Below are 11,475 nucleotides of genomic sequence, written 5' to 3'. Positions count from 1 at the left end.
CAAACAAACAAAAACAGAAAAAAAGAAAAGAAAAAAGAGAGAAAAAAAAGAGGGGAAAAAAAGGGGGGGAGAGCAGGGAGGAGAAGAAAGGAAACAAAGTGCCAGTCAGGAGTAACATAAAGGCTCCTCTCCTCACCCTGTCACTGCTCTAGTTAAAAGCAGAACATTTTAATCAACTACATTCAGGCGGTCCAAATAACGACCAATTCCAAAATCATTCACAGACAGCACTAATTTTACAAGAGACAAGGGCAAGATACGTAACAAATCAAATCAGCAGCTTTATGGATGCCTCTTCATTATGTCGACAATTTCCTGGTACAAAACCTCAGTTGCATCAAGCCCCAGCAGGAAATCCAGGTGGTTCCACTGGGGAATCACCTTATGGTGGACCAGGTTCTTAACCAGGGGGAGCAGGAGGGCAACGTCCCGGGGATCAGCCAGGCAGTCCACGCCACCGCTCCATATGGCCGTCGGCACTTTCATGTTCTTCACGTCATAGCGTGGTGGACCCACCTGAAGAGACAGGAAACCAGGGTTCCACAAAGGAGAGAGACTGCTGCCACGCAATAAAATACACACTGTGCAAGAGCAATTGCTATTCTTTGGGAATTAAGGAAAAAAACCACCAACCTGGAAAGGCTTTCTTCCAGAAAGAAATCTTACTAAAAGATGCGGTGTAACTTTATGTGCTACAATTTAATGAGTAAATTTAAATTAATTAGTAAATTAGTTCTGCCCTGCTAGAAGTTCTGGTTCTGATACTACAGACTATTTGATCAACTTTGATAAGCAGGCAAAAATTTAGCTGCCCTGATCTAATGCTGGTGGATCATCCTGCTTCAAGCAGGAGGCTGGAGGTCAGACCTCTAGAGGTCCCTTCCAGCCAGCTCTGCTGCGGTTTGAGGTTACACTTCATGCAAGCACTAGCCTTTCCTTCAGCTTCTTAACAGCAGGAAAGTGTTCAGAAGCAAGTTCTTGAAAATAAGACACACGTGGAAGGCTGTTTTAGCTCAACACCATGAGGACTCGCCATCAGGTGATTTGTCAGCATTGTATCTTCTTACCTCCCGCATAACTATTCCAGTTAAGAAACATGTCACTTTCTGAACAACTTCATTTTTCTGGCTTGAGGAAGAAAGCAGCTTTTTTCCTGTGCCTCTGGTACTCTTCTTGCTATAGAACAAGAATTGCCTGAGCTCCCAAGGGATGCAGAGTTCACTGCTCACCATTCACCCTGGCAGTCTGGGTGGCAGAAGGGCTTAGCACCTTGCTTTCCATAATGGCTAGACAATTTACGATGAGCGTGCAGATTGCAGTTTTATAGGTTTCAGATAGTAACTGGTCACACAGTCATTATTGTTGCTTTTCTATGGCAGATTATGGATTCTTAACAAAAATGCTGGATAAGTGAAAAGCATCTAATACTTTATTCCATTCAGAAGGTATTTGTAAAATATTTAGAATAGATTATACTGTTACAGATTTAGAATAGAAAATACTGTTGTTCCAAGTGGAAGTCCTGCTGACTTGCTACTTGCATGCCCAGATTGTGAAGAGAGGACAATACATTTAGAAGAATTGCACCAGGCACGAATAGAAACAGAATGTGCAAGTAAAAAGGAAGACCACGACCTAGGCCATTTGAAGCAGCTTACCTGTCTATAGCGAAGACTGTTATACATGCTCCCACCATCATATGCTCTCAGTGCACCACTTTGAACTCCCTGCAGCAAATTCAGACATGCAATGGTCTACATGAAATCATAGCACTGTGTGTGGGGGGCATAATCAGTTTAAAAGATGAAACTGAAAAGTTTATAAAATAATACAATATTATAAATGGGATAAACAATAATATTATAAATAGGGTAAATGAACAGAGATTACTTTTATATGGGTTTTGGCTAACATCAGGATGGGAGGAAATTAAAATGGTCTAGAAAATGGGATTGTAACTGAAAATATTCCTTGTAGACTGAAGAAGTGGCCTGAAACGATGTGATCAAAGATGTGTTGGTTGGAAGGAGCCTCTGAACATCTCCCATCTAACTGGAGCAGGACTATCAGCAATACAAGGTCAGGGTGGCCATAGCTTGACCCTGCCAGGACTTGAGCCCCCCTAGGATGGAGACCCCCCACCTGTACAACCTGTCCCATGGCTGCTCTCCATTCCAAGGGAAGGATTCCTCACCTCCAACCTGATCCACCTGGGCTGTAATTTGTGCTTACTGCTCCTAGTTTTGGTCTTTGTCACCACTCATCAGATAAGCTGAAGTCCAGTAAAGAATCTCATAAAAAATTATACATAGAAAAGAAAAACTGTTGGACATACACAGAATGAGGACTAATGCTGCTGAGCCACAGCACTTCAGAAAATGGACTGTGTGTTCTTGCTACAAACCCCACAAAATTATTTTGGGGTGTCTAAGCCGGAGTGCCACACCAGGAAGAAGCTGTGCTCTGCATACAGCCTGAGGCACACACTTCAGAGAAGATGCATGAAATGGTGAGGGTCCAGCAGGGATCATGAAGAGGCCATTTGAATCCATGATCTACAAAGAAATGTGCAAACATCCAGGTACCTTTAACCTAGGGCAGAGAGAACGAGGGCAGCATAGCACAATTTCGGTGTTGGAGGGGCTCTGGTAGCGACTGTTCTCCATGCCCACAACAGGAAGAAGGAGAAATAATCAGCTTAATTAATAACACATGTAATTGGATGCTGTCCAGGAGAATCTCTGCTACAATCTGACTGCTAACTGCACTCGGGCTGTGGGACAAGACTGGAACTAGTCTGAAATAAGACCCCTGAAATGTGCCTGCTGTTGATGCAGGGTCCTCAGCTCCAAATGTTTCTCTCTGCAGATCCACTCCTTTGGGGCCACTCTACTTGATGATGTACAGGCAGCTCAAGAAGCTGCTGAGCGTTTTATGAAGGGGTGAAAACAAAACCAACAAAGATACCACTGATGTGTTGCAGCAACCATCACAAGAGACTGACCACGAAGGACCATTAAAATGCTCCATACTCTCTTTTGCATGGGAAAGTAGCTGGGAAGGTTTACCTGCAACCAGTGGATTACATTTTGTACTGAAGTCCCTGCTGGGGAGTGTGCTGCGTACACATCTACTCGGCTCTAGAAGGAAACGAGAGCATTTCACAAGGGGTTTCACCTAGCTCCATAAAACAGGGCAGCCAAGACTTTGTCCTTCGGAAGGACACCGAGGGGCCTCTGCAGATTTATTGCTACGTACCATATTTACGTTACTCCAGTTAAATCCAAAGAGCATAGACAAGACGCTCTTGCAGGTCTTTGAGCAGGCACAGAATTTGGAAAGGACCAGCTCACCCAAGGCAGTGTGCGGTAGGAACTCTTTGGTGCCAAACATCTCCTGTAAAATTACAAATGTATTCATAAAATACAAAGACTGGTCATGCTTTTCCTCAAAGCACCACCACTTCATAGCTTCTACTGCACCTCCACACTGACGTATGGGGTTGCCCACAAGTGGACACTTCCCTGCACCTCGTTAAATGCTCCTGTTCTATGGTTTTTACATGCATGAACTCTTTACATTCATTGTACTCTTAGGATAAATGGTAGGGCTCATTTCACAGTCTCCACAATGGTTTTATTCCTCAATGTTCTGACACCTGCTGTGTGCACGCCTGCCCATACCACTAGTTCTCTTGGCTCTAATTCTGCCAGAATATTTTGGGAAGTAAACTGAGGACAGGACAGAAAGACTCTGGACTGAGTTGTGTGATTCCCTTCATTATATGAAAACAGATGGAACACGGAGTTCCTCTCTGCAAATGATTTGAAATAGGCTGTGTAGGTAATTTCCAATCTCTGTGAAAAACTACATTCATTTTGGCTACGCAAAATATAGTCTGGACCAACATACCTTAAGCCCATACTCAGAAAAGAATGCGAGCTTTTTAAATGGACTTTGAACAAATATAACTGTGGCCACAGGTGCTAAAGCAAAGTACATCTTGATTTTCTGAGCCAGCTGAGGCATAGTGGAAAAGGCTATAAAAGCTGAAAAAAAAAAAACCCAAAGAAGAAAAAAAGTCTTACTCTTTCTAAACATTCATGAATACAGTTTGACTTCAGTAAGAACTAACTGTTTTACAAATCCCAAAGATAATGTAGACATCCTATACTGTCATCAAGATCACTCAAAAAGACCCACTTACCTATAGTGGTTCCTTGTGAATGACCAATATAATATAACTGCTTCTGTCCTGTTTTCTGTTCAATAAAATTTATAGTTGCTGGGAGGTCATATTTAGCCATTTCATCAAAGCTGCAGGAGGAAGAGTAGTCATCTTAATGAGAGGCATAGCATCTACATATGAACAACCATCACCAACAAACCGCAAAACCAGTGGAGAGGGCAGGACAACCCTAAAAGCTTCTTCATCATACTGAGTGTGTTCTTGGGTAAGCACATGGGTTTTGAACTAGAGCAGCAGCATCTTTTGAGGACAAGTCAATTGTTTCCGAGATCTACAAACTACCCATTTACCTGAAAGCCCAGAATTCCTCCCATTTGGGAGACAGGACCAGATGTCGCTTGGACCAAGTGTTCCCTCTGCTGTTGCCTATCCAAACGTCATAGCCAGCATCTGCGAGAATGAAGCCCAGGCTGTTGTTGGCCAAATTGGTAACCCATATGCTGCCTTCTCCAAATAAACCGTGTTGCAGAAATGTGACAGGCCTTGGACCTGGAAGACAGGCATTGTGATGACTTTATTTTTTTTTTTTTAATGCTGTCTGTCATCATTTGAGATGGTTTATGGATTCTCTTTGTCGTTAATTATGGCAGCCAAAGTGTATGGAGGTTTGTGTCAGTGTCAGGTAGGTCCATTCCTTGATTTCGGTAGAACAGATTTGCTATGCAGCAGACACAGTGGGTGCACCATATCTCAGAGCCCTTTACCCTTTACCCAACACCCCTTCCCACCTCCTCTGCAGATGACTGATAATTAAAAAAATGAACACCTAGAGTTGAGGGACAGTATAAAAAAACCCCAAAGTCTTCCCATGCCCCTTATTTTCTCCAATCCCTGAAGAATCCTGGAAGGTCTTCCTCACCCCAGACATGTCCCAGCAAGATGTGCTTGTGTGTTCTTTGCTGGAGTGACAAATTTCACCAGGAGGCAGAATAATTTTTTTTCGTCTGGCCTACTGTTACTTTGGCCATGCTCTTGGGGCTAGGAGGGAAGGGTTTGAACACCTGGAGATGGGGAAGAGAATCAAACCCTTGTCTCCCACACCCTGTGGCAGGTCCCTCATTACTATCTTAAACATATACAATATGTAATGTGATATGACTATTTCAGAAACATCTCACAGCATTTGCTTTTTTCTGCAAGGACACTGTCCGTCAGGTATTTTCCAAGTCACAAGCAGAGCAGTACCTACGCTCTGGACCTCAGCAGGTTTTTGGCAGAGAGGCTTTGCTGATAGACTTAGCAGTACTTGGGCAGCTCTTCAGGAAAACATGGAGGTGCCTAGAGATGTGGTAGGATAAGATGCACCTTTTAATGGATCTAGAACCTCCCAGTTGTCACACCTCACAGGACAAGAGGGTCCCCTGGAAGCTCCTCAAGGAGTACCAAGCTGGTCTGCTGACCCACCACATGGCTGCAGGACCACATTTTAGAAGCCAGGCTCCCAGAGAAAATCTAAGGTGTGCCTGAGGCACCAGCGGCTGGGATGGATGGGCTGCTTCTCATTGCTAGGACTGCAGCCTGCCAGGTATGTGGGGCATCACCCACACTCAGGTCTCCAGGAAGGGTGAGAAAACAGGACTGAAAGGGACCAGCCTTTCCTATAAGTTCTTATTGATTAAAACAGAGGCTACAGATACCAAGTCATGGAGAATCTTGAAAACCCTCTTGCACAAGCCTTGGTATCCCAGTCAGAAGACAACAGCATAAGGTGTGGGTTTCCTGTATGACACAGATACTGATTTTACCTTGGCTTCCAGCATTTTTTCTCCCATAAGGAATTCTGTTTAGCTGAAGGATATAGCCATCTTCTGTCAGCACATCATACTCCTCACTGGGGTATCCCCAGAAGGAGACCATTTCACTCTGCAAGAAGAAAAAGGCAAAGGATAATGCTTTCAAGACTCCATGATGCTTGTCTTCAAGGTAATCTGTAAATGTAGTATTTGATACCGGATGTTTCCCAGATACTTCCTGCCTCCACTCCAATGCCATCATACTTACAATGTTCATCCGTGCTTCTGGATTCTTAGAATATGGAAAATTAAAGAGGCATCGCCCAGATACCATCCCATGGACCACGGATGTCAAAGCTAGAGCCAGCCACATCCTCGCTTTGCCTGGAACAACACATCCACAGTGTCAGTGACATCAGAAGCAGGGAGACTTGAACCAGATCCACACCTACAGGTTTTGATTTCATACCACTTAGATGCTCTCTTGATGTCCAGAGAGAAACACTGCTCGCTGATCAAAGCCCAGGAGACACAGCAGCACATGGGGAAGAACAACCTGTGCTTTCGCTGTAAGCTAACAATGGGTGATTTTCAGCAGCAAAAGGAGAGACGTGGGCAGGAAAACACTCCAGATAGGACTCAGACTTTGGTGCCCTAGATGACCACTTAAAGCATTATGCATGTACAGTGGCTCAGGAAACACACCTCAACTGGGATATTTTCAGGAGGTGGAACAGACTTTCAGGAATTCCAGTAAGAGGCAAGGCAGCAATACTTGCAATGCTCTACAGACCACGGAAATTCCAAGTGTGTTAAAATGTAACATCACATGTGTGATCTTTTTTCTTATTTTTGTCTAATATATCTGCTTCTGTCTGAAAGACACCAGAAGACACCTTTGAACCCCAGTCTGTAGAGCATTTAGCTGCTGGAGCTTGAGGGCAACTTGGTGCTTTCTACAGGAACTTCAGGACTGCAAGGCAAGGCACGTCAAACAGAAAATCACCGAACATTTAATTATGCTTTTAAAAACAACCTATTACAGTACTGCGGGCTCCTATTTTGAATGGTAAATTCCAGTGTTCACCACATGGTCTCCTCAGCAGGCTGACAGCTGAGCAAACACTGTCTCCCACATCACCTTTAATAAATAGCTACCAGTCTCTTAACTCAGCAAGACACACAAGGCAGAGAAATGTGAAGTCCTCCACATGGGAGGAAAAAAACCTCTGTGCCACGGTACCAGGTGGGTAGGCTGGGTGCAAGGAAACACATCAGACAAAAAGCAGCTTGAGGAGGAGGTGGGAACTGCAGCTGACAATAAGATTACCAAGGCTGCACCCTGGCAGTGGTGAATGCTGCACTGGGCAGAGCTCAGGCACCAGGTCCAGGGAAGAGGCTATTGCCTCTGCTGGGCACTGGGGAGACCACAGCTGCATACTGTGACATCTAGGGGCTGCCCAGTACAAAACTTATGTAACCAGCTAGAGTGAATCTCGTGCAGGGCTACTGCATTGGTGGGGTGGAAGCCAGTGAGGGAGCTGGGCTTGCTCAGCTGGAGACAAGGAGGCAAAGGGGGATCCAACAGCATCTTCCTGCCACCCAAAAGTGTCCCAGAGGCACCAGAGCCAGGTTCTGCTTGGAGTGGCACAGCAAGAGCCCCAGAGGCACCAGCGCAAGCTGCAGATCCCAGGCCAGATTTCTTTTAACAATACACAAAGGATGTAGAATATTACTTGTCATATCAGTTAAGACACAGTGCAAGCCACTTCTCCCTTATCTCTTCCCAGCTGCATTACAGGGAAGGGTATGCCTGAGAGACAGTGAGCTTTGTAACATTGCCCTGCTATTTGCATCACCTATTAACACAACTGTCCAAGTCTACCCAGGAGGCAGAGAGAGGATAACAGGTTGATTTTCATCAATCAGGTAAGAGCCAACACTACATTCACACCCTAAATAGAAATAAAATAAAGAAAAGAAAATCTCTAACCACTTTCCCTACTCCTTGATCATAGTGAAAAAGACAATCATTGATTACATTTAATTCAGGAAGGACACTTCTCTGAATTGCATTCTCTGAAGTGCAAATCTATGTGTGAATTGTATCACCTTGCTTGGGAGCAATGTATCTTCCAGCAGAGCTAGATGTCACTTAACGACACCGGGTTTAACACAGTTTAAAAAAAATACTTTGTGCACTGGAGAGAGCACCTGCCACAAGAGGTGGTGAAGGCAAATAGGAACAGCAGGAGGGTTTACACAAAGTTATTAGCAATAGGTCCATACACAGATACTGAAAGGATGGAGCAGTGTTGTTCCCTCCAACAACAGCTGTAGGTATTAGCAGCCACAAGGTGATGGGTCACCGGGCAGAGAAAACTGGGCCAGACCAACCCCTGGATCTGACCCAGCAAATCAGATTTCAGACCCCTGTTCTCAGACAAACACAAGGAGTTGGATTTGAGTTGTTTTCCTTCAGTTGGAGCCATAAACACCATCCACATCCACACTTCTGAGACCCAGCTCTGCTGATGTTCTTCCCATGCTTACCTTTATAAAAGCAAAAGCTACCAGCCCAGCCGAGGGGTGGCACAGCTCCTGCAGAAGGAGACAGGGAGATGTCAGCCTCTTGGGTAGATGGACAGTATAGGGAAGTGATGCCCAGCGTGCAGAGGAGATTGAGACGGAGCACACGGCGGCAGCAGAGGGCTGATCGTCACCTTTCGCTGGTGCATAGCACTGCGCTCTTCATCTCTCTGAAGACAACCCTATTTGAACCGTCTGGAGGGTGGGGTAGCAAGAACAGAGAAGACTAAGTGTAAACACACTGAGATGTTAAACATATAAATCATTAGGCAATGCCATAGTTTAGAAAGTATGGTTGCTCAGAATTTGTTTGTGCAGGTTGGCTAAATACTGTTTAGGCAGAGTCAAATAACTATAGACGTTTAAAGGCGATTTCCATCTATGAAGTGATTTAACTGATAACTCTTAAGAAAGTTTCCAGCTTCATGCTTCAATGGCCATTTTATTTATTTATTACAAGAGAAATAATAAAGTTATTATGAGAGAAGATTGAAGTCTAAAATGGATTTCCAATAGCCGATCTTCTGTTTCAGAAATGATGATGTGCCAGACGGAGCTCTACAACCCCTTGTTATATGATACTAAATGTGTGCTGGAGATTAAATCCCAGGTAACAGTCTGAAAACACTTGTACTGGGTATGGCTGCGATGGAGTTAACTTTCTTCATAGCACAGGGATGTGACACAGCCGACTGGCCAAAGCAATACTCCATACCATACAATGTCACAGTCAGCAATAAAAAACGGGGAGGAGGGTATTGTCTGTTTTCCAAGGTGGCCATCACTTGGAGTCTGGCTGGGCACTGGTCTGCTCATGAGAGATGTTGAATGATTACCTTTGCATCACTTGTTTTTATTCACTTTCCCTCACTTACTAAACTGTCTTTCTCTTGACCCATTTTTCTCACTTTCGCTCTTCCTATTCCTTTCATCTGTCCCACTTGGAGGTGGGGGGTGGAGCGACCAAGCAGCTGTGTGGGTGCTTAGCTGTTGGCTGGGGTCAACCCACCACAACATCCTTGTTCTTCACACCCTTACAGGAAAGTACAAAGAGTGTCTAATCACCCTATCCTACATACACACTGCGGGCAGGGATAGTTACCCTTCTCCACCACCCATGCCAGGGCTGTGGCTGTCTTCTGCCCTGCCTTCCTGAACTGTTTTGCTTTGGATATCACAGAGCAGGCTCAATAGGGAAAGATGTCTTCTGGCTGTCAACCTGGAGTGGACCTGAAATGTGTCCAAGGCACGCACCTAGATTTGGCAATTGTCCCACTCTTTAAACATTGTCATAGTAGAATATTGGTTCATCATGTAGAGATTATTTGGAGGTTAAGAGTGTCTTCTTTTAGGGTACAGAAGCTACAATTCACTGAGAAAGATACTTGGATTTTCACCTTCTGAGGAAACATAATGTAAGTCTATACTCCAGGGACAGGGCAGGGCAACTCTAGTCATGCTCATCTGGAGGCACTTTCCTCCTTGAAAGGTGCAAGACTAAGGTTGCACTCATAGTCATAAGAGTCCTATAGCACTTGAAGAGGGAGACATTATCACAGGTCTTGCAAGATGCTCAGCCCTCTCAAAGGTCGTATACAGCTCTTGCTGAAGCATCATTGCTGTGGAGGCTGAATGGGATCAAGGAGAGGCCTTTGAACTTCATTACATAGCCATGACATCAAAGAAATGTTAGTGGCAAAGGATTTCTAGAGGTCTTTATCCACTGTTTCCCCAGAAGCAAGACTATTTCCAGTACTGGATCAGACTGGCCCTGGCTTTGAGTAGTCAAGTTTTGGGTATCACCCAGGATGGAGATCCCCCACCTCTGTGGTGACCGCCCCAGAGCTGCTCCCGACTCCTGAGGGAAAGAAGCATTTCCACATGTCTAGCATCAACATCCAAAGGTGCAACAAATTCCCTGATCATATCATCTGCCACTAGACAGAGGCATTTCACTCTATCACCTTTTACCCTCTGAGGAGTCACAGGCTGCTCTGAGGCTGCTCCCAGCCTCTCCGTGGCCAGATCCAATAAACTCAACTCTGTCCATCTCATGTTGTAGAGTTGCTGCCAGTTTGTCAGCCTCTATGGAGCCTCACCAGTGTCTCCATATCCCTCACACCAGGCAGACCAAAACTGGACCTAGCATCCAGATGTGGTCTCCCTTGCACCGAAGAGTGTGGGTGATAACTAACCGATACCAGGCTTGTCTGCTCCTGTAGCCCAAACTGTGGTTCTCCATCTTTGCAGTAAGAGCACATTGTTGGCTCATGTTCGGTTTGGCACCCGCCACCCCTCACAGGTCCTTTCTGGTAAGGCTGCTATGCCACAGCTCTTAATCAGAGCATTATTGTGCCCTGCCCTCGTCTAGGGCTGCCTGCCACCTGCACATACTTCAGGTAGGTGTTTGGCCCCGAAGCAGAAACATGTCGTACATCCAAGAGTTCTCACCCAACTCATGCAGCCTTTTCTTGCAACACTCTTACTTTCTTTGCTAGCAGTCCACATGGCATGTTCACTAGTGAGCAGAGAGCTTTTTGCATTGCAATGTACTGTGCTTTTACTACTGTCCTGGTTTTGGCAGGCATAGAGTTAATTTTGTTTCTCAGTAGCTGATACAGCCTGTATTTTGGATTTATGTCAGCATGAGAATAACGCTGACAACATCTTGACTTTCAGTTGTTGCTGAGTAGTGAATACTTTTAGTTATGGACTTTTCGGCTTCCCATGCTCTGCCAGTGAGGGGCACAAGAAGCAGAGAGGGAGCACAGCCAGGACAGCTGACCTGAATTGGCCAAAGGGATATTCCATACCATATGACATCATGCTCAGCATATAAAGCTGGGGGAAGAAGAAGGAAGGGGGGGATGTTTGGCGTTATGGCGCTTGTCTTCCCAAGTAACC

The 11,475-nt window shown here is 45.1% G+C and overlaps 1 protein-coding gene across 1 annotated transcript; it reads right to left on the bottom strand.

Annotated features, from left to right (window-relative positions):
- Window positions 1-282: 282 nt before the first annotated feature.
- Window positions 283-6,355, bottom strand: LOC119153499 (lipase member K-like). The gene is made up of 9 exons (XM_037400078.1): window positions 6,251-6,355; window positions 5,995-6,112; window positions 4,540-4,639; window positions 4,208-4,317; window positions 3,913-4,049; window positions 3,259-3,396; window positions 3,069-3,140; window positions 1,659-1,727; window positions 283-516 (listed from the first exon to the last, which is right to left on the bottom strand). The coding sequence occupies exons 1-9, from the start codon at window positions 6,353-6,355 to the stop codon at window positions 283-285; spliced, it is 1,083 nt and encodes a 360-aa protein (XP_037255975.1).
- Between the last annotated feature and the right edge of the window lie 5,120 nt (window positions 6,356-11,475).

Source organism: Falco rusticolus, chromosome 9 (assembly GCF_015220075.1).
Source record: "Falco rusticolus isolate bFalRus1 chromosome 9, bFalRus1.pri, whole genome shotgun sequence".
In the NCBI taxonomy this organism is placed as follows: Eukaryota; Metazoa; Chordata; class Aves; order Falconiformes; family Falconidae; genus Falco; species Falco rusticolus.
The sequence above is the reverse complement of the archived record's forward strand: the minus strand, read 5'-3'. Positions and strand labels throughout refer to the sequence as shown.

Excerpts from the sequence above, each read along its gene's own strand:
- LOC119153499 (XM_037400078.1), bottom strand. The coding sequence starts at position 6,355 with ATGTGGCTGGCTCTAGCTTTGACATCCGTGGTCCATGGGATGGTATCT. Across the intron at positions 4,640-5,994 it reads AAAAAATGCTGGAAGCCAAG|ATGCTGGCTATGACGTTTGG; the intron begins GTAAAATCAGTA and ends TCATTCTCGCAG. Across the intron at positions 517-1,658 it reads ACAGTCTTCGCTATAGACAG|GTGGGTCCACCACGCTATGA; the intron begins GTAAGCTGCTTC and ends CTGTCTCTTCAG.